General features: G+C 46.5%; 1 protein-coding gene across 2 annotated transcripts in view; it reads left to right on the forward strand.

Annotated features, from left to right (window-relative positions):
* The window catches only part of LOC115636145 (discoidin domain-containing receptor 2-like), a 156226-nt gene that overhangs the window by 123123 nt on the left and 12394 nt on the right, over positions 1 to 20709 (forward strand). For both annotated transcript variants that reach the window (XM_030535895.1, XM_030535896.1), the window contains 3 exons: positions 2332 to 2576; positions 13593 to 13714; positions 14986 to 15183. In XM_030535895.1, coding sequence (XP_030391755.1) covers positions 2332 to 2576; positions 13593 to 13714; positions 14986 to 15183 — 565 coding nt within the window. The remainder of the gene's footprint in view (positions 1 to 2331; positions 2577 to 13592; positions 13715 to 14985; positions 15184 to 20709) is intronic.

Raw genomic sequence — 20709 nt, forward strand, 5'->3', positions numbered from 1 at the left:
GCAGTGGGATTGGATGGCGGGCGATGGACCACTTGATAATTGCTCTGTTCTGTTCATTCCCTCTGGGGCACCTAGCATTGGCCACTGTCGGTAGACAGGATACTGAGCTTGATGGACCATTGGTCTGACACTGTATGGCCGTTCTTATGTTCTTACATCTTCACATGCTGCCTTTTCCGCAGGACCCCTGTCTCAGTCAGTGCACTGGAAAGATGATGAATGAGAAGGGGTGTATAGCATATGAGACTGTTGTCCATATTATTCCTGCCTCATTCACAGCAGAAGCTGGAAGGAATGTCATGAAGAAAGTCAGGGGCTTCAAGCTATAGGAGTCTCAAGTTGGGCCTTCAGTCATTGAAGCACCCAAAAGGACTGGACATCTTTGTAAAATTGGCCTAAATCTCTCTGGGCCTCAGTCCCCATCTGTAAAATGGGGTTACAATCACTTTCCTATCTCTCAGGTGAATTGTGAAGATCAAGTCATTAATGTCTATGAGGTTCATATGCTACAGTGATGAGCATCACAGCAACTCCCAGGAGGACAGGAATTCTTCCCTGTTCAGTGTAGGGTGAGCAGTAAATAAGGCAAGAGGCAGTGGATTGAATATTCAGGACAAAAGGAGGCTACCTCATCCCCTGAACACCATCCATCCTGTGCACTTAATGAGGCAGAAGCCATGTGGTAAGAACAGTGCGTGTTACTGTAACTCAAGGCTGTATGGCAAAGGTGATCTTGTGGCCCTCAGGGCTCTTGGCGGTGGCCTTGAGAGTAACTGCGTTAAGATGAACGTTTGTATTTGTATTTGATTACACGTTGTTCGGGGGTGGGGGACAAAGCAAAGCAGCCCCCGTTCCTGGAAGAGGAAGGGAGCAGGTAGTGAGAGAGCAGAGGGCTGGAGCTGCGTCATGTTCATGGTGCATGGGAAGGGAGGGGAGGGAGAATCTTTGACTCTTTCCAGGAGACCGTTCTGGCAGTTGGGCTGGATTGACATTTCTGGGTTTGTATTAGCAATGAGAGTGTCAGGAAGCCACAGTAGCCTTGTGCCTAGAACCCGGCCTGTTGGACGTATTCCGTTCACTGAGAAGCAGCAAAGAGGATGCCAGGGGAACTGACAGGCATGTGATGAGGCTGTGAAAGTTGCAAACTTTATTAAAGGTGAGCCCAATGGACTGTTTGATGTGAAGAAAATGGGCATTTGGTATCGGCAGCTTCTCCATAGTGATGTTCCCTGGCGTTCATGTGGGGATGTTCTCAATCGTGCTGGAGTTCAGAGAAGAGGCAAAGGTTTTCCTGTCTGACCACTTGATGACTGAGTGTTTGACTTTGCCACCTGATCAACGTTCTTTTAACATAGTGGGGTTTGTATGAAACATAACAGTAGTAGTAGTAGTAAATTAGGTTTATACCAAAATAATAGAAAAGGGACCTATGCGGGCTCTGTGTCCCCTGCCATAAATTACTGAGTCAAACGAGATTGCCTGCAGAACACCCAGCTAATTTCTCTCAGAGACCCCGCAGTGCAGCAGACCATGTAAACAGAAATGTCCCACAGCATGCCCAAAAGGTCAATAGGCCTGGGTTATTTCAGTCTAGGGGAAGCCTGTTTCGGAGCTGAGAGCCCCCCACTGAGGATGCTGTGCCACCAGCCCCCATCTCTTTTAAATGGAGGGGGAACAGCTCGAGTGCCCCCACGGATTGCAGCTGTGACCGGCTGGCACGAGGGGTGGTGGTCTGTCAAGCAGCCAGGTCCCAGCCTTGCTAGGGATTTGTAGCTCAAAAGCAGTGGCTTAAATTCAGTCCGCAAGCCAAGAGGGAGCCAGTGCAGACTGTGGAGCTCCTGCTGGGAACTTGTGCTGTTCCTGAGAAACACGATTTACTAGGCATTCTGCACCAGAGCGAGTTCCTGTTCTGAGCTTGGATCGCAGTGATCTGTCCTTGAGATGGGGAAAGGTGGAGGAGCTCCAGGCTGCTTCCCCAGTACCACCTTCCCCAGAGGCGTTACCTAGCAACACTGAGATGCCCCGTGTCACGTGCGGGGCTGTGTAGGTGAGAGTTTGGTCTCTGGTTGTGGCATGAGTGGGTTGATAGCCATTTAACACAATCAGGACATTCCACAAACCTTTGTTCGGGGAGACAGATGTTTGCAGTTTTCCGGGGCGGATCCTAGTTACAACAGGAGCGAAATCTCCATGCAGGCCCAAGCAGCAGCACCGGGGCTGAGATGAGCCACCCGAGGTTCCTGTGCAGGATCAGGCCTGCCAGCAACCTGGCCGCCGTGATTTGGAGAAGGCAGAAACGCTTGACTAACCCTGTCTTTGGTTTTCCCCTAGCGTGCAGCGGTGACTACGCTGAGCCCGACCTCACCAAGTCCACGCCACACCAGGGCTTCCAGAACAACGTGCCTCACTACGCCGAGACCGACATTGTCAGCCTTCAGGGCGTGACGGGCAATAACATGTACGCCGTGCCCGCCCTCACTGTTGATTCGCTCACCAAGAAGGATATCTCCGTGGGCGAGTTCCCACGGCAGCAGCTGCGACTCAAGGAGAAGCTGGGAGAAGGGCAGTTCGGAGAGGTACAGGCAGCAGAATGGAGGCACATGCCCCAGTACAATGGCTCTGGCACAACTGGCCTGCCTAGCTCCCTGCCTGCAGTGTCCATGCTGCATCACTTTCTGTAGCCTGGGTGCTACAACAGAGCTCACATACCTGCAGCTGGCTTTCTGGGGGGTCTGCACATTCCCTCCTGGCCCCTGCGCTGAGCCAGAGTGCCGACAGTAGAGACAGACTGAGAGGCTGACCTCTCTGCATTCTCCCTCTCCTGGTTCGCGTCAGGAACCTTGGGCAGCCTGGTCTTAGCTTCCAGGAGTTTGCTGACTGTCCCCCTAGCCACGCTCTCCCATAGCGCTCCTTGCCCTGTCCACAGCAATCCTCTGCATGCTCTCACTTCTCCTTCCCTTTCCCTGCCTCCTTCCCTCCTTATTCTCACACTATCACCATCTCCTCAACCCTCCCGTCCTCCCCACTCCACTGCTCCTGCCAGCTCTACCTTCTCCTGTTGCCACCCTTCCCAACCCCAACTTGCCCCCACAAATCCAAAACTCACCTCCGCTGTCTCCTCAGTCTTTATTGAGGCTAATGAGGAGCTTAGGGATAATGGTAGGATGACAAATAGGAATATATGGAGGTAGATATCACCACATCCAAGCCAAACTTGAACAGCTTAATGGGACGAAATCAGAGGGCCTAGATAATCTTCATCCAAGAATATTAAAGGAACTGGCACATGAAATTGCAAGCCCATTAGCAAGAATTTTTAATGAATCTGTAAATTCGGGTTGTACCGTACTACTGGAGAATTGCTAACATAGTTCCTATCTTTAAGAAAGGGAAAAAACCGTGATCCGAGTAACTATAGGCCTGTTAGTTTGACATCTGTAGTATGCAAGGTCTTGGAAAAAATTTTGAAGGAGAAAGTAGTTAAGGACATTGAGGCCAATGGTAATTGGGGCAAAATACAACATGGTTTTACAAAAGGTAGATCGTGCCAAACCAACCTGATCTCCTTCTTTGAGAAGGTGACAGATTTTTTAGACAAAGGAAATTTAGACAAATCTAATTTACCTCCATTTCAGTAAGGCATTTGATACGGTTCCACATGGGGAATTATTAGCTAAATTGGAAAAGATGGGGATCAAAATGAAAACTGAAAGGTAGATAAGGAACTGGTTAAAGGGGAGACTATAACGGGTCATACTGAAAGGTGAATTATCAGGCTGGAGGGAGGTTACTAGTGGAGTTCCTCAGGGATCGGTTTTGGGACCAATCTTATTTAATCTTTTTATAACTGATCTTGGCACAAAAAGTGGGAATGTGCTAATAAAGTTTGCAGATGACACAAAGCTGGGAGGTATTGCCAATACAGAGAAGGACTGAGATATCATACAGGAAGATCTGGATGACCTTGTAAACTAGAGTAATAATAATAGGATGAAATTTAATAGTGAAAAGTGCAAGATCATGCATTTAGGGATTAATAACAAGAACTACTGTTATAAGCTGGGGAGGCTTCAGTTGGAAGTAACAGAGGAGGAGAAGGACCTCGGAGTATTGGTTGATCACAGGATGACTATGAGCCGCCAATGTGATATAGCTGTGAAAAAAGCTAATGTGGTTTTGGGATGCATCAGACGAGGTATTTCCAGTAGAGATAAGGAGGTGTTAGTACCGTTATACAAGGCACTGGTGAGACCTCATCTGGAATACTGTGTGCAGTTCTGGTCTCCCACGTTTAAGAAGGATGAATTCAAACTGAAACAGGTACAGAGAAGGGCTACTAGGATGATCCAAGGAATGGAAAACCTGTCTTATGAAAGGAGACTCAAAGAGCTTGGCTTGTCTAGTCTAACCAAAAGAAGGCTGAGGGGAGATATGTTTGCTCTCTGTAAATATATCAGAGGAATAAATACCAGGGAGGGAGAGGAATTATTTCAGCTCAGTACCAATGTGGACACAAGAACAAATGGATATAAACTGGCTATCAGGAAGTTTAGACTTGAAATTAGATGAAGGTTTCTAACCATCAGAGGAGTGAAGTTCTGGAACAGCCTGCCAAGGGGAGTAGTGGGGGGCAAAAGACATATCTGGCTTTATGATTAAGCTTGATAAGTTTATGGAGGGGATGGTATAATGGGATAGCCTAATTTTGGCAATTAATTTGTCTTTGACTACTAGTGATAATATGCCCAATGGTCTGTGATGGGATGTTAGATGGGGTGGGATCTGAGTTACTACAGAGAATTCTTTCCTGGGTGCTGGCTGGTGAGTCTTGCTCAGGGTTTAGCTGATTGCTATATTTGGGATCGGGAAGGAATTTTCCTCCAGGGCAGATTGGCAGAGGCCCTGGGGGGGTTTCGCCTTCCTCTGCAGCATGGGGCATGGGTCACTTGCTGGTGGATTCTCTGCAGCTTGAAGTCTTTAAACTTCAGTGTCTCACAGGGTTGATACAGGAGTGGGTGGGTGAGATTCTGTGACCTGCGTTGTGTAGGAGATGATCATAATGGTCCCTTCTGACCTTAAAGTCTAAGTCTATGAACTCTCTGAACTCCTTTCTCGCCACAGCTGCCCCTTCCCTGGCACTGCCCTAAGTCCCAGCCTTTCTGCCTCTGGTGCCCTCTTCACAGCCAGCGCAGCTCTACAGTCCCTGCCCCGCCAATCACACACCTGTTCCCACTCTCCCTTCTCCTGGGCTCTCTGGAATACTAGTTCAGTGGTGAAAACTCACTGCCGGCCACAGCCTCTCTCTAAGTCGCCTGACTCTCACTGTCCTACCCCCACCTGATACTGCTTCTGCAGCCCCTCTCCTACTGCAACCGCCACTCCTCCTTGCTGCCTGCCCCTGAGTCACCCTCCAGAGAGCATGGTGAGGCAGTAGCCTTCTTCTCTCCCGATCCTGCTGCTTCCAGCCCTTCTTCCTCCTCTTCCCACTCGTTCTCTTCGAGCCCATAATACTCCATCCGACTCTCTTCCATAATACTCCATCCGACTCTCTTCTCCCCTCCTCCATGTTGCTGTGCACTGCCTGACTTCCCCCTCCACCTTTGGCTCTTCGGGCTTTCTGTCTTCCTCACACCACAATCCCTCTCCCTCATTCTCAGTGACTTTGGAATCCTCCCTGATTCTCCATCTCATCCCCTCCTGGCTCATCTGACCTGCTCTCGCTTTAACTAGACTGTCTGTGACTGAAGCGATTTTGGCCTCCTGCTTCAGGAGCTGTCACTAGAGAACACAGCCGAGATTGGGCACCGCTGTGCCCATTCTGCTGTCTCTCACTGTACAGATACATAGCAAGAGACTTCTCTGCCATCTGACCTCACTGTCTGGTGCAAAGCGTGGGTGCGGAGTTTGTGATGTGGGAGCTGGGACAAATACAAATAATAGAAATTAAGCAGTAAAATATTAACACAACATTCTCTTCTAAATACAATGATTTGCAATATAAAATATTTCAGCAGTGACTCCAGGGTCCGTATACTAACTTGTACATGCAGAGGTCTGTTCTTCTCTCCTTTGCCTAGTTAGAACACACAGCATGCAGATCCAAAGCACACATCTCTTTCACTATAGCTATCAGGGTAATTAGCAAAGGGGGACAAGGAGGGGAAGCAAGTTGTCATTCTCTATGTGCACCAACCCCTACAGGCACACCCACCACTCACGCTGTCAGTGGATTACACAAATGGATGTGAGACATCAGGGGAATGCTTAACATCGGGATTCCTGGTTGGTCTCCCTGGATCTAGGAACAGAACATGGTTCAGTGGCTATAGGCAGCATAGCCAAATGTTGATTTTCAATAACTCTTGGAACACTTGAAAAGTCCCAGAAGATGGGTAGAAAGCTAATGTTGTGCCTGTCAGTGTGGCATTGATCTCGGCAGGATAATAGAGGGGCTGATATAAGACTTGATTGATAAAGAGTAAAGGAGGGTAATATAATTAATGCCAGTCCACGTAGGTTTATGGAAAATAAATCCTGTCAAACTAACTTGATTTTTTTTATGATCTTACTAATTTGGTTGGTAAAGGTAATAGTGTTTTTGCAATATACTTAGACTTCTGTAAGGCATCTGACTTGGTACCATGCAACATTTTGATTAAAAAATCTAGAATGATACAAAATTAACATGGCACACATAGATGGATTAAAAACTGGCTAACTGATAGGTCTCAAAATGTAACTGTAAATGGGAAATCATCACTGAGCAGCTGTGTTTCAAGTGAGGTCCCACAGGAATCAGTTCTTAGGCCTAGGGTATTTAATATTTTTATCAATGATTTGGAGGAAAACATTAAATTGTCTGCAAACTTTATTAGTGACAACACTAAGATTGGGGAAGTGGTAAATAATGAAGACAGGTCACTGATTCGGAGTGATCTGGATCGCTTGATAAGCTGGGAACAAGCAAATAATATATGTTTTAGAATGCTAAATGTATACATTGAGGAACAAAGAACATAGGCCATACTTACATGATGGGAGATTCTCTCCTGGGGTTGACATCATTGTGGATATCAGCTGAACCTGAGCTCCCAGTACGACTTTGACCAAAAGGGCTACTGTGATTGATCCTTGAATGCATAAACAATGGAATCTGAGGTGGGAGTAGAGAGGTTATTTTACCTCTGTAATTGGCACTGTGTGACCACTGCTGGAATCCTGTGTCTTGTTCTGATGTCTACAATACAAGGATCATAGAAGGGACCTTGAGAGGTCATTTAGTCCAGCACCCTGTGCTAAAGTAATGATCAAGTAAACTTAGACCATCCCTAAAACAAAGGTCTATCTTACCTGTTCTTAAACTCCAATGGTGGGAATTCCATAACCTCCCTTGCAAGTGCTTAACTGTACTTGTAGTTAGAACGTTTTGCCTAATATCTAACCTGAATCTCCCTTGCTGCAAATTAAACCACTTACTTCTTGCCCTACCTTCAGTGGTCATGTTGCTTGATTGTTCTCCATCCTCTTTATAACAGTTCTAAACATTGTAAAGACTGTCAGGTTCCTCCCTCAGACTTCTTTTCTCAAGACTAAACATGCCCAGTTTTGTAACCTTTCCTCATAGGTCAGGTTTTCTAAACCTTTGGTCATTTTTCTTTCTTGCCTCTGGACTCTCTCCAATTGGTCCACTTCTTTTGTAAAGTGCGGCACCCAGAGCTGGACACAGTGATCTGTCTGAGGCCTTACTAGTGCTGAGTAGAGTGGGACAATTACCTTCTGTGTCTTACATACGATACTCCTGTTAAAGCACCCCAGAATGATATTTTGCAATTGCATTACATTGTTGGCTCGTATCCAATTTATGATCGACTATAACCCCCGCATCCTTTTCAGCTGTACTACCAACTAACCAGTTATTCCCCCATTTTGTAGTTGTGCATTTAATTTTTCCTTCCTACGTGTAGTACTTTGCACTTATCTTTCCTGAATTTGATCTTCTTGATTTCAGACCAATTCTCCAATTTGTCAGAGTTGTTTTGAATTCTAATCCTGTCCTCAAAATTTCTCCCAACCCCTCCCAGCTTGGTGTCATCTGCAGATTTTAGAAGCATACTCTCCACCCCACTATTCAAGTCATTAATGGAAATATTGAATAGTACCCAACACAGGACAGATTCCTGCAGAACCCCACTAGAAGCACTTTCCTACTTTGACAGCAAACCATTAATAGCTGTTCTTTGAGTACAGTCTTTAACCAGTTATGTACCCACCTTGTAGGAATTTCATCTAGACCACATTTCTCTAGTTTGCTTATAAGGATGTCACGTGGGATTGTGTCAAAGCCTTATTGAAATCAAACTAGATAACATCTACAGCTTCCCCCCATTCAGTAGGCCAGTAAACCTGTCAAAAAGGGAAATTAGGCTGTGTCTACTCTATGGACATTACAGCTGCGCCGCTGTAAGGTCTCCCGTGTAGCTGCTCTTTGTCAGCAGGAGAGAGCTCTCCCGCCAGCATGATCAAACCACGCCAATGAGTGGCGTTAGCTATGTCGGCAGGTGAGAGCTCTCCCGCCGGCATAATCAAACCACCCCCGTGAGCGGCGTTAGCTACGTCAGCAAGGGAGCCTCTCGTGCCGACACAGCACTGTCCACACCAGCACTTTTGTCAGTGAAGTTTATGTTGGTCAGGGAGGTGGTTTTTTCACACTCCTGGCCGACAAAAGTTTTATCAACAAAAATGCTAGTGTAGACAAAGCCTTAGGTTGGTCTGGCATGACTTGTTCTTGACAAATCCAAGTAGTCTATTACTTATTACTATGTATCAGAGGGGTAGCCGTGTTAGTCTGGATCTGTAAAAGCAGCAGAGAGTCCTGTGGCACCTTATAGACTAACAGACATATTGGAGCATGAGCTTTTGTGGTTGAATACCCACTTGGTCAGATGCATAAGGTGCCACAGGACTCTTTGCTGCTTTTACTTATTACCATGTTAGCCTCTAGGTGCTTACAAATCAATTGATTAATAATTTGTTCCAGGATCTTTCCAGGTATTGAAAGTAGGCTGTCTGGTCTACCATAGAATCATAGACTTTAAGGTCAGAAGGGACCATTATGATCATCTAGTCTGACCTCCTGCACAATTCAGGCCACAGAATCTCAGCCACCCACTCCTATATCAACCCTGTGTCTGAACCACTGAAGTCCTCAAATTGTGGTTTGAAGACCTCAAGCTGCAGAGACTCCTCCAGCAAGTGACCCGTGCCCCATGCTGCAGAGGAAGGCAAAAACCCTCAGGGCCTCTGCCAATCTGCCCTGGAGGAAAATTCCTTCCCGACCCCAAATATGGCGATCAGTTAAACCCTGAGCATGTGGGCAAGACTCACCAGCCAGACATGCAGGAAAGAATTCTCTGTAATAGGTCCATAATTCCCCAGGTTCTCTTTGTTCCTCTTTTTAAAGATAGCTGCTATGTTTGCCCTTCTCTAGTCCTCTGGGATCTTATCTTTCCTCCATGAGTTCTCCAGGGTAATTGCTAATTCTTCCCTGAATACTTCAGCTAGCTCCTTAAGTAGTACCCTAGAGAGAATTTCAGCAGATCCTGCCAACTTTAATACATCTAACTTATCTAAATATTTTTTAACCTGTTCTTTCTCTATTTTGGCTTGTGTTCCTCCCCCTTTGTTGTTCATATTAATGTGTTAATTATCTGGCTACTACAAACCTTTTTAGTGAAGAATGAAACAGAATAGACATTAAAATCTCAGCCTTTTTGTTGTCATCAGTTATTAGCTCTCCTTCCTCACTGAGTAGAAGACCAACATTTTCCTTCTTCTTTCTCTTGCTCCTGATCTATATAGGATCTCTTTTATGGCCTTTGCTAAATGTAACTCATTTCGTGCCTTAGCCTTTCCTATTTTAGTCCCTACACACTTTTGAACTCATCCTTATCAATTTGTCCATGTTTCCATGTTTTGTAGGATTCCTTTTTAATTTTCAGGTAATTAAAGAGCTCCTGATGGAGTCATATTGGCAGCTCACTATTTTTCCTATCTTTCCTTTGCATCAGGTTAGTTTGCTGTGGTGTCTTTAATATTGTCCCTTTGAGAAACTGTCAGCTCTCCTGAACTCCTCTTTCCCTTTGATTTTGATAAGAAGGATGCTGATAAATTGGAGAGGGTTCAGAGAAGAACCACAAGAATGATTTTAAAAATGATGCCTTATAGTGATAGACCCAATGGGAGACCCTGCCGGTCGGGAACTTGCAACCCTGTGGGTTCTGTGCTGATGACATCTCCTCATCACCCCTGGCAGCTTAGGCTGGATGGCCACTGGAGGACCCTGTGATTCTAGGCTCAGCAGGAAGTACCAGCAAGCAGGGCCTGGGTGGTGGCCCCTCACAGCTCACTGACTGGCTGATGCCACCATATAAACCACAAAGCCATGACGGGGAGCTGCTTTACCAACAACAGCGACAGCCTCTGTGCTCCAGGCCCTGCTTGCGATAGACCCTAGACTCGGACTTCTGGCCTTGGTTTGTCCTTGACTGCACTCTACGATTACTGCCTGTAACCTGGCTCCTGACCCTGGACTCATGGTAACGGGACCCTGCGTGCCTCCTGCTGCCTGACTCTGTTTGCCTTCTTCTGTGTCTCAGGTTCTCTCCTGATATCGATCTTGCTTGCCTCTTGATGCCTGATTCTCAAGCTGCCCTCTGCCCTAATCTCCTGGGATCTGACCCAGCCTGATTCCTGCTCAGACCGCTAGGTCAGACCACCCATGTCCCTCTCGTGACCGTTTGCTGAGACCACCTTTGGCCCTACCTGAAATCCATCCATCCTCTCCACAAATGGTGGAAGGGGCTGGCCACCCTCCAACCTGCAGCTCTTCAAGGGTTTGGGGCCTACAGGACCAAGTCACTCCCCCTCCCCGCTAGGCAGAAGCCCCTACCCCACCCACCCTGTGCAAGGCAGAGGTCCCGAGCTTCCCCCCAGCCCAGTCTGGTAGGTGGAGAATGGGGGGAGGGGGAAAAAGAGCCATATGTGGCTGCAGTTTGCTCCCACCCCTCCCGACCCCCCGGTCTGTGCAGAGGCATAGTAACCTGTCCTTCTCCTTCACAAAGAGTCCCCTCTGGAGAGGCAGATCACCGAATGAAGCACTTGGCAAGGTTTTCCTGTGTAAACCCGTGTAGCGCCTCCAGCTCTGTTTCAGACATGGAGTCTATTTGTAGGACACCTTTGCCCTGGGCTGTAGGTCTGTTGGGCAGCTGTAGTCTCTGTATGGGGGTAGTGAGTCTTTTTTAATGCATCCAGGTAGCCGCGGTACTTGGCGTGGAGGCTGAGGTTCTAGCCTGGAGCCACTCCCGAATGGCTGGCTCCCTGCCATCTGGGGTTCTGCTTCGGAGGTTTTCCTCCCATCCTGGGGCCCTAGGAATGGTTCACTTGGGGGCTGGCTGCTTTGTTGGAGGCACACTTTGTGAGAGTATTTGGAGGGGAAGCTACTACTCCACCACCACCAGGAGATACACGGGTCATGCTGCTCCATGAAAACAACACGGTTGGCCAGTTTCATGCTGCTCCATCCTAGAAATGCCAAGAATGATCAGGAAGACTAGAGAGCAGATCACTTCAAAGCATATTAATTCTCTGTGCCTTCTACTGTGGCTTCTAATGGTACAGGTCTCTTGAGTCACCCATCCCGATGACAGAAGCGACCCACCCCAGTCTGGTAGGTGGAGAATGGCAGGGTGTGTGAGGGCTCTGCAAGCTGCATTTGAAAGGTAAAAGATCCGCATTGTGGCTCACGAGCCACTGTTTGATCTAGAGCAAAGACTTAACTCACAAGATACCCTCCTGTCTGATGAAGTTATCTCTCACCTAAAGTTCTCCAACCAGCATTTAACAGCCTGGCTGGCTGTGATCCTTTTTTCATGAAGCAACACACTGTCAGCTTACTTCCTCGGTGAAGGATGCGGAGAGAGTCCCTGTGTCTACAGGTATAGTCCAGAACTCCATTGTCTTCACCTATACTCAGGATTCCCTCCTGCTGATTTATTTCTTCCTGTAAATTCCCTTCGTGAAGATTTCACAATCCCTTCACTAGCATTCGGCTCAGACTGCAAATGAGCATCCATTGAGAACTGTACAATACTCAATTTACATAGAGACAGACTGCTAGATGAACATCATGTGACTGAAAGAAAATTCTTTATCAACTTCTGGTGATTGGCCTCAACTCACAGACCTTCAGAACAACATTTTCGGTGTACATACAGAACTCCTCACATATTATCCATACGTACAGCTCACAGTGACTATGGAGACCAGTATAACAATAAAGACCACCCATGATGCCCTTTGGCAAAATAGTACATAGAGACCAGGCCCTGGGGAATCCATGTGCTGTAACCCTTATGTACCTCTGTGTCCTCTGTCAGTGGACACCTAGAGGTCCCAGGTCACGCCTGTGCTTTACACATAGAGATGCAGGCTATGCTGGAGGACTGCTGGCTGTCTACGGCTTGCAAAATGGACCCTTAGAGGGACAAGGTGGGTGAGGTAATATCTTTTATTGGGCCAACTGCTTTTGAAAGCTTCTCTCTCTCACCAAGAGAAGTTGGTCCAATAAAAGCTATTACACCTCACTCACCTTGTCTCTAATATCATGGGACCGACATGGCTACAACTACACCGCAAACAAAAATGGAGCCTGGTCCTTTGTGGCTAGTCAGGAGAGATTTTGGAGTTCATCAGAGATGGAATTTGTTAGTGCAACACAGGGAGGACGTTGTTCAAGAAGCCATTATCTTATGTTAATCACCTCGCCAGTTATCACAGTGATTCAAATCTTCGCTTATTTCAAAGTGTTTGCAGAAGGTGATGGTGAAGCAGTGGATTTTCTGGATCACTCCAAATGGTTTTCAGGATTGGGTGTGAAATCGAGTCTCTTTGGCCAGTGAATGCCTTTTATTGCAGCAGCAGTGAAGTGCTTCTATGACTGTCTTGGCCATTTGCTAAAACGGTCCATAGAGCTGGATGAGTTCTGCAAGAAAAGTGCTCATAAATATTAGACTATGAAATGACCACCTCTGTGCCCTTTGTTGCTCTTAATGAGCATTCACACACTTGGGCTTGGATTTGCAGGAATGTTTGGGGCATAGCTGTACTTTACTCAGTCCCCGTTTTCACTTGCAGACGAGGGTATTGCTGTTTGTTATTTGTTTGTTTCAAGTTTCAGAAAGTAAGTTCAGGAGTAGAAACCATACCATGTGACATAGGTAGATGAGCAATCAAATATCATGAATATTCAATAGTTGAAGTGAACAGTTAACAAATAACCCATAGGATGAAAGTAGCTCCCATAAGCTCTTCAACAAATTCTTACAAATAACAAATCTGTTCACAGAATCCAGGGGCAGTTTTTCAACTTTTTCTGATCGAAAACAAAAAAAGACTAAACTCACTGAATAGTTTACTTTCAAGGGATAATTCAGTCAATTCTAACCATAATGGTTCTCCATAACGTGATGTGTTTTTTCCTCTTCTTCTCTGACTTTATCACATGTTCATGGCTGACCCTGCACTCCCTTTTCCAGGTACACCTGTGTGAAGCAGATGGCCTGTTGGAATTTTTGGGACTCTCATCTATGGAACTCACCAACCAACCGGTTCTAGTGGCAGTGAAAATGCTAAGATCCAATGTCAACAAAACAGCCAGGTAACCACATGACACTATGCAACAGCTGTAATCTGACTATGAAGCCTGATTCTGCTCTGAGATTAGTTTTACATAGGTTTCCTTCACTGACTTCAGTGGAGCTACTCCAGATTTACACTTGGGTAAGCGAGAGGTGAGTCAGCCCTTGGTGTGTGCGTATATGAGCAGTTAGTGCATGAGTGGGTATTTGAACAGAGATAATGGAGACCGTGGAATGTCAGTTTTATCCTGGCTGCTGAGTGACGCTCATGAGCAGAGAGCTAGAGTCCGTACTTGATGGACGGGTGTGATAATGATCTATTTTATGATCTCACTCCCCCTATCCAGCAGGGCACTAGTGGGCTTATCCACTAATGCTGTGCACACAGAAATAGGTGAACAAGTCCAGTTCATCCAGGAAAGGATCATGAAGACACCGAGGGGGAGGAGTACTTTGAAAAGGATGTGATCGTGTGAGTTATAAGGAATGACATGAAAACAACACGGTTGGCCAGTTTCACAGAAAGCTGGACATTTATGTAGATAATGGGAACATCCACAGTGACATTACACTGGGTAAAAACTCTCAAGAGTTTATTTGGGCATGAGCCAACTTCCAGCTCTTGGGGGTTAGGAGGAAATGCTTCCAAAGAGCAGGTTTCCCATCATGGCCAGCACTTGGGTTTCTTACCCTTTCCTGTGGTACTAGCCACTGTCAGTGACAGAATACTAGATTGCTGGCCACCTGGGCTGATCCAGTTCCTAGGAGAAACCATAGAAATACAGACACATTGATAGAAAAATAACCTGGTCATATACTACAGTGATGGACGCAGGATGAAGAGATGGATAGAAACTTGCACTTCCTGCAGGGTGCAATTACATCATCCTTTATCCCTGAGACTTTGACATCACCTCATCTGGAACACCCTGTTCACCTTCTCCCCCACCACTCCCTTCTACCTTCAGAAAACCCTCTTGGGGCCTGGCCCAGCCATAGTCTCCCTCCTTGCAGAACATGTGTGACTCTGGGGTTGTGTCTGTGCTGCAGCTGTAGGTGCAAAGGGGATTTCAAGAGGGTGCACTCTGGTTACAAAGCAGGATAAAGGGAAATCAGTGGGAGAATACTTCAGGGAGAAAAAGACAGGCCACTCTTTTGGGAGACTTCAGAAAAACTCCCATTCCTAGTATTCAGATCCTGTCTATCTCCCCTTCACTCCTCCCAGATTTCTCAAGCGAAGGAAAAGAGGACAGTGTTCACGGAATCAGACTTATGTCTTTCTCTTTTTAAGAAATGATTTCCTAAAGGAGATCAAGATCATGTCCCGTCTGAAGGATCCAAATATCATCCGACTGCTGGGGGTGTGTGTGCGTGATGACCCTCTGTGCATGATAACAGAGTATATGGAGAACGGAGACCTCAACCAGTTCCTGTCACAGCGGGAGATCTGCAGTAAATTCGCCATTTCAAACAACATTCCATGCGTCAGGTAAGAGGAGAAGTCGCAGGTTTTAATGCAACAGTTTCGGTGCCCTGAACTTAAAGTATATTAATATTAAAAACAATCTGAATTGTAAACTCGTTAAGGATGCTACACATGTAACATACCATGAGTACTGTACACCACAGACCACACATCACAACGTTACTTTTGCCTGCCACAGGATTCCAGCTTCTGTCAGCCCCTTTACCAAGCCACTCTCTCCTCACACAGCAAACTACTCCAACGCTTCCCGGGGGTACCCAAGCTTGTGGTGCTCCTTGCTACCACTTGTCTGTGCCACTGTGCGTCAGCCTCCTGACTCCACCCACGCTGCCTGCCAGGCCTCTGCCAGCCTTGCTCTCTCTGTGCTGGTTAGCAACAGGCGCACACCAACCCCCACCTCCTCCGAGTGTTCCTGTGGAGTGCCCAGCTGCTGTTCCACTGAACACTCACAGAACTGTCAGGGCAAGCCTACACTTAAACCCTCCGACGTAGCGCTGTCTACACCAGGGGTTAAGTCAGTATAATGACGTCGCTCAGGGATGTGGATGTTTCACATCCCTGAGCCACGCAGTTACACCGATACAGGTCTGTCGTGTAGACCAGAGCTCAGAGTCTCTACTCCCAAAGGAGGAGCATACACCAATGTGCTAGTGTCACCTCAGGATCACTACTCTGCTTAACACAGAACATTTCACTATAGTGAAAACAAGTGGAAGTCTGTTATCAAAGAACAGAGATTCAAATGACAGTAAGTAAGAACACTGGAAACAAATGGTGGTAAACTCATAACCTGCTTTCTAGAGCTTAAACTGAACTCACAAGACATTCCCCTGTCTCCTACAGGTAGCTTACCCCAAGTCATTGCCCCAGCATTTTCAGACACGAGGGCTGACCTTCCTTTCCTAAGATCAAGCCTGCTGGCAGCTTGTCTTGCCAGACCGAGGGATGAAATCATCCCCTCTCCACTTATTTTTTGCAATTACCAAATATGGTCCCTTACCACAGGAGGTCCCCTCTAAAGAGATTTACCTCGGGGTTTCTTTGTCTTTGTAAATCCTCAGGCCTATACCTGGCCCAGGCAGCAAACATAGCCAGTCTCCAGGTATGGCCATTGTTTTTTATGCTAACTGAGTTGGCACAAAGGCATACAATACACCACGGTCTGCTCGAGAAATAAGTATTTGCTACCCCCTTCCTACCTAGAATCACCTTCTAGTGACCTGTCTTAATGTACGTGCTTCAAAAACACAAGTTTCAGTAAACATACACAAACTCCGTACATGTTATCTGCACAGACATTTCACAATGGTTACGATGACGTGGGTGATGCAGGCGTTCAGTAGAGACCTTACATGACCCCCTCTGGTGAACCCAGACGATCCCTTTAAGTCTATATGCCTCTGTGCCCTCTACCATTTGGCACCAGTTGGTTCCTGCGACACAACTACATCATCTAATATCCACAGCTGTGGACAGTACTGGTAGCAGTGCTAAAGTGGATGCCTGTGGGTGGACAGCTAGAGGATATGTACTGGTAGGTGGCTTTATCCCCTTGCATTTGCATGTTTGTGCCAAGTATGTTGTGGGTGTGACAGCCCAAACTGCTACACATACAGTTTTGTGTATTCATTTCCCATTTTTTATAAATGTTTAAGTGAGGGGAGTTGAGGAGCATGTGGGGGTTTGAGGGCAACCTAGGGAGGATGGCTTTCAAAGTGTGCGTACAGAACTAGTGCCAGGACTGAGAGAGAAGATTTCATCTGCCCACTTGAGAGAGAAGAGTTAATTCAGCAGCAGCTTAATTCTCTGGCAGATAAAACCTTCTCTCTCTGGAGCAACTCATAAAACTCTCTCCACTGAAGGTTAAAATTTGATTGAAAGTATAGCCACTGATGTAGAAGTTTTTATCTCAGAGACAGGATTTTATCCTGTGGAGAAATGTTGTGTATATGGTGGAGGAATCTTGTGTGTACAACAAAGAAAATTTTATCCAACAAAGAGTTTATATTTTGGTTACCTGTTAACATATAAACTTTCAATTTTGACACATAATGGTTGAAAAAGACTCTAAAGACTTTTAAATGGCCAGTTGCACCAGATCCGCTACAGATTCATCTATTAATTTTTGTGTAGAAATATTTTTCCTAAACAAGCTGTCCAAAAAGCTCACTGGACCATTAATGTTGATATTCAATAAATATTGGAACACTGGGGAAGTTCCATAAAAGCAGCAAAGGGTCCTGTGGCACCTTATAGACTAACAGACATATTGGAGCATGAGCTTTCGTGGGTGAATACCCACTTCATCAGATGCATGTCAACTTCTGGAGAAGTTCCAGAAGTCTGCTGGAAGAAAGCAAATGTTCTGCCAATATTTTTAAAAACTAAACAGGATGACTTGGGTAATTATAGGCCTGTCAGCCTGACCCTGATCCTCGGCAAAATAATGGAACAGCTGATATGGGATTTGACTGATAAATAATTAATGGAGGATAATATAATTAGTGCCAACCGAGATAGGTTTAATGGAAAATCGATCCTGTCAAGCTAACTTGATATCTTCTTATTTTATGAGATCACAAGTTTGGTTGATAGTGCAATCGTGCCTTCTGTGAGGCATTTCACTAGCAGCTGCATGATATTTTGGTTAAAAAACTAGAACAATACAAAATTAACACGGCACACTTCAGGTGGATTAAAAACTGGAGACAGATCATGGCTGACTGAATGACAGGGGAATCTGAAGGAGCGAACTTCACTATCTTGGTTGTCACCCCCACTGTCTCCTGACTCTCTCATGATCCACTGTAACACTGTTGGGCCTTGAACTGCCCGATACTGGTACTAGTTTGCCAGGTCTCAGAGTGGCTGATCAGACCTGGTGCTGTGCCTCTATTCCTCTAGCAGGGAAGTTGCAAGTAAGAGTTATCACCCAAGACAGAAGTTGCATTTTCCATCTTGGCTGTTCTTTTCTCCCCCAATTTTGTGTGTGTTTGTCTTGGTTTGTCTTTTAGAAAACAGGATAGGACTTCAACAGCAGCCACAATAACACTCCAGTCCAGCTCACCTAACTTCTTCCCTTTCCCCCCAAAAGAACAGCTATACCTATGTGTAGCACCACCTAAAAACCTGTCACTTGGAGGTGGTTTCCTTCTAAACTCTCTTCAGTTAAAGATAAAGGGAACAAGGGTTATCGTTAAGAAGAAAGCCTTATTCAACACTGTACATTTCAACTGTTTTAACTGTTTTCCCCTCTTTTCTGTCTCTTTAATAAAAGGTTAAAGATGCTTAGTGGTGCTTTGCCTTGGGACTAAGACAGCTGAGGTCTCTGTATACCAAACCTTGGTTACAACTGTTTAATATTGGACCCCTTTGACTCTTTGGGACAATTTAGTCCTTCAGAGTTAATACTTCAGCTTCCATAGTGATGACCCCTCCGACCCCTTAGCTGCGTGGTTCCTCGCCCTCACCTCATCTCTTAACAAGCAGCACTGGTTGGGCTCTCCCACTCACCAGAAGAGCCATTCGGTTGACCTGGTCTTCTCCAAGCCCTGCTTTCTGCGAGCTCACCATGAGTTCTGAGGTCCCCCATCACCTGGTCTCTTTCAGCAGCTCCCCCTCATGCTGTCACTCGATCCTTCTGGGTATGTTCAGGGTTCAAATTCAGGCCAAAGCCTAACCCCTCCCCTTCCATCTTCACACAAATTATGCTAACCCAGGGCTCAGACCCAGAGTCTCACGGGGGTTGAAGGGTCCGAGCCTGAGTCAAGCCAAGACCCAAGGTTCAAGCCCTGTTGCTTTGCAGTGTAAACGCAGCCCCACTGGACTTGTGCTCTGGGAGTATCCCACAATCCCATGGGCTGATCCTCTGGACAGTCATGTTTTTCCACACTGCACCACGAAGAAAGGGCTAGAGGATGCTAAGAAGTCTGGGATTTGGGTGGTTAGACTCGGGCAGTGTAGATGCTGGAGCCCTAGGTTGGGACCCAGGGTTCACCAGTTCCTAACCTGGAGTCACAAATGAATGCAGATGCTCAAGCCCTTGGTTAATAATCCCAGGGTCTGATAACTCAAGTTGTGCTAACCCTGGGCTTACATTGCAGTGTAGACATACCCTCTTTCTCTTCATCAATGCTGATAATATTTCTGCTGCTCTCTGCTCTGTGCATTCTCTTCCCTTTCTTCCCTGTGATTGTTGATTCTCTTGAATCCTTTGCCAGCCCCAGCCCACCCCCATATCCTCTGTTCCTGCGTTCATGCAGCAGAACATCTCTAATATCCTCTGACCATGCCAGAAACTTGTTCCTTCAGTTCTGCCATCGTCCTATGCCAAGTAACTCTACTTTTCCACCCTGATCAAATTCCACGTGTGCAATCCCAGCTGACTTTTCACCTCCTTTGACTCAATCCTCAAACCCTTCCTCCCACATTTTTCCTCATGTACAGGAGCAACCTAATTTCTTCAAAGAGAACATTGACAAAATAAGACACAGCCTTCCCTTCCCCTTCTATAACTTTGCCTCCTTCTCTCTTGTCATAGACACAGGAATTTCTCATCTGCTCTCCTCCTCTAACCCCACCACCTGCCCCAGTGTCCCCATCCCATCTCCTGATCTCCCTCACACCCATTCTCATCCCCTCCCTTACTCTTCTTGTTAGCCCTCACTTGCCTCTGGCTCATTCCCCGCACAATACAAATGTTTTAGTCTCTTCCATCTTAAAACACCCACTCTTGACCCTGCTAGCCACTCCACCGCATCTCCCTTCTCCCTTTCATCTCTTAGCTCATTGAACGCTCTGTTTACAATCACTGTCTGACGTTCCTCTCCTCCAGTTCCACCCTAGACCCTTTCCAATCCCATCTGCACCTGGCACTCCACTGAAACCAGCTCAGCAAAGTCACTAATGACCACTTTCTAGCCAACCTCAGAACCAGTGCTCCATCTTCATCCTCTTTGACCTGTCAGCTGCCTTTGGCACCATCAGCCATCCTCTTGTTCTTGAAATCTTCTCCTTTCCTTGGCTTCTGTGACTCTGTCCTCTTTTGATTCTCCTCCTTCCTCTCTAATCATTCCTCCAGCGTGCCCTTGGGAAGATCCTCCTTGTGCCCCCTGCAACTTTCTGTGGGGGTTCCACAGGGCTGTGTCCTGGGTTCCCTTCCTTTGTCCCTCTCCACCTTATCTCTGGGTAATCTCTGCTCCAGACCTGCCTTCTTCTGTCCAAACTGAAATCTCAGCCTGTCTCTTGGACATCTCCTTGTGGAGGTCTAGCTGCCATTGCATGGTAAATATGGCTAAAACAGAGCTCCCAACCTTCACCCCAAACCCTTCCTGCTGTCTCCTTCTTAATCACCATAGACAGCACCACTATGCTGTTGCTTAGGCCCATAAACGGGGTGTCATCTTTGACTTGGCCCTCTGTTTAGGTCCTCGTGTCCAGCTATATCTAAATCTTGCCCTTCTTTATCCATACCAACTAAGAGCCAGCCCTTCCTATCCATCCACACAGCTCAAATGTTCGTCCAGGCTC

This window comes from Gopherus evgoodei, chromosome 16 (genome assembly GCF_007399415.2).
Source record: "Gopherus evgoodei ecotype Sinaloan lineage chromosome 16, rGopEvg1_v1.p, whole genome shotgun sequence".
In the NCBI taxonomy this organism is placed as follows: Eukaryota; Metazoa; Chordata; order Testudines; family Testudinidae; genus Gopherus; species Gopherus evgoodei.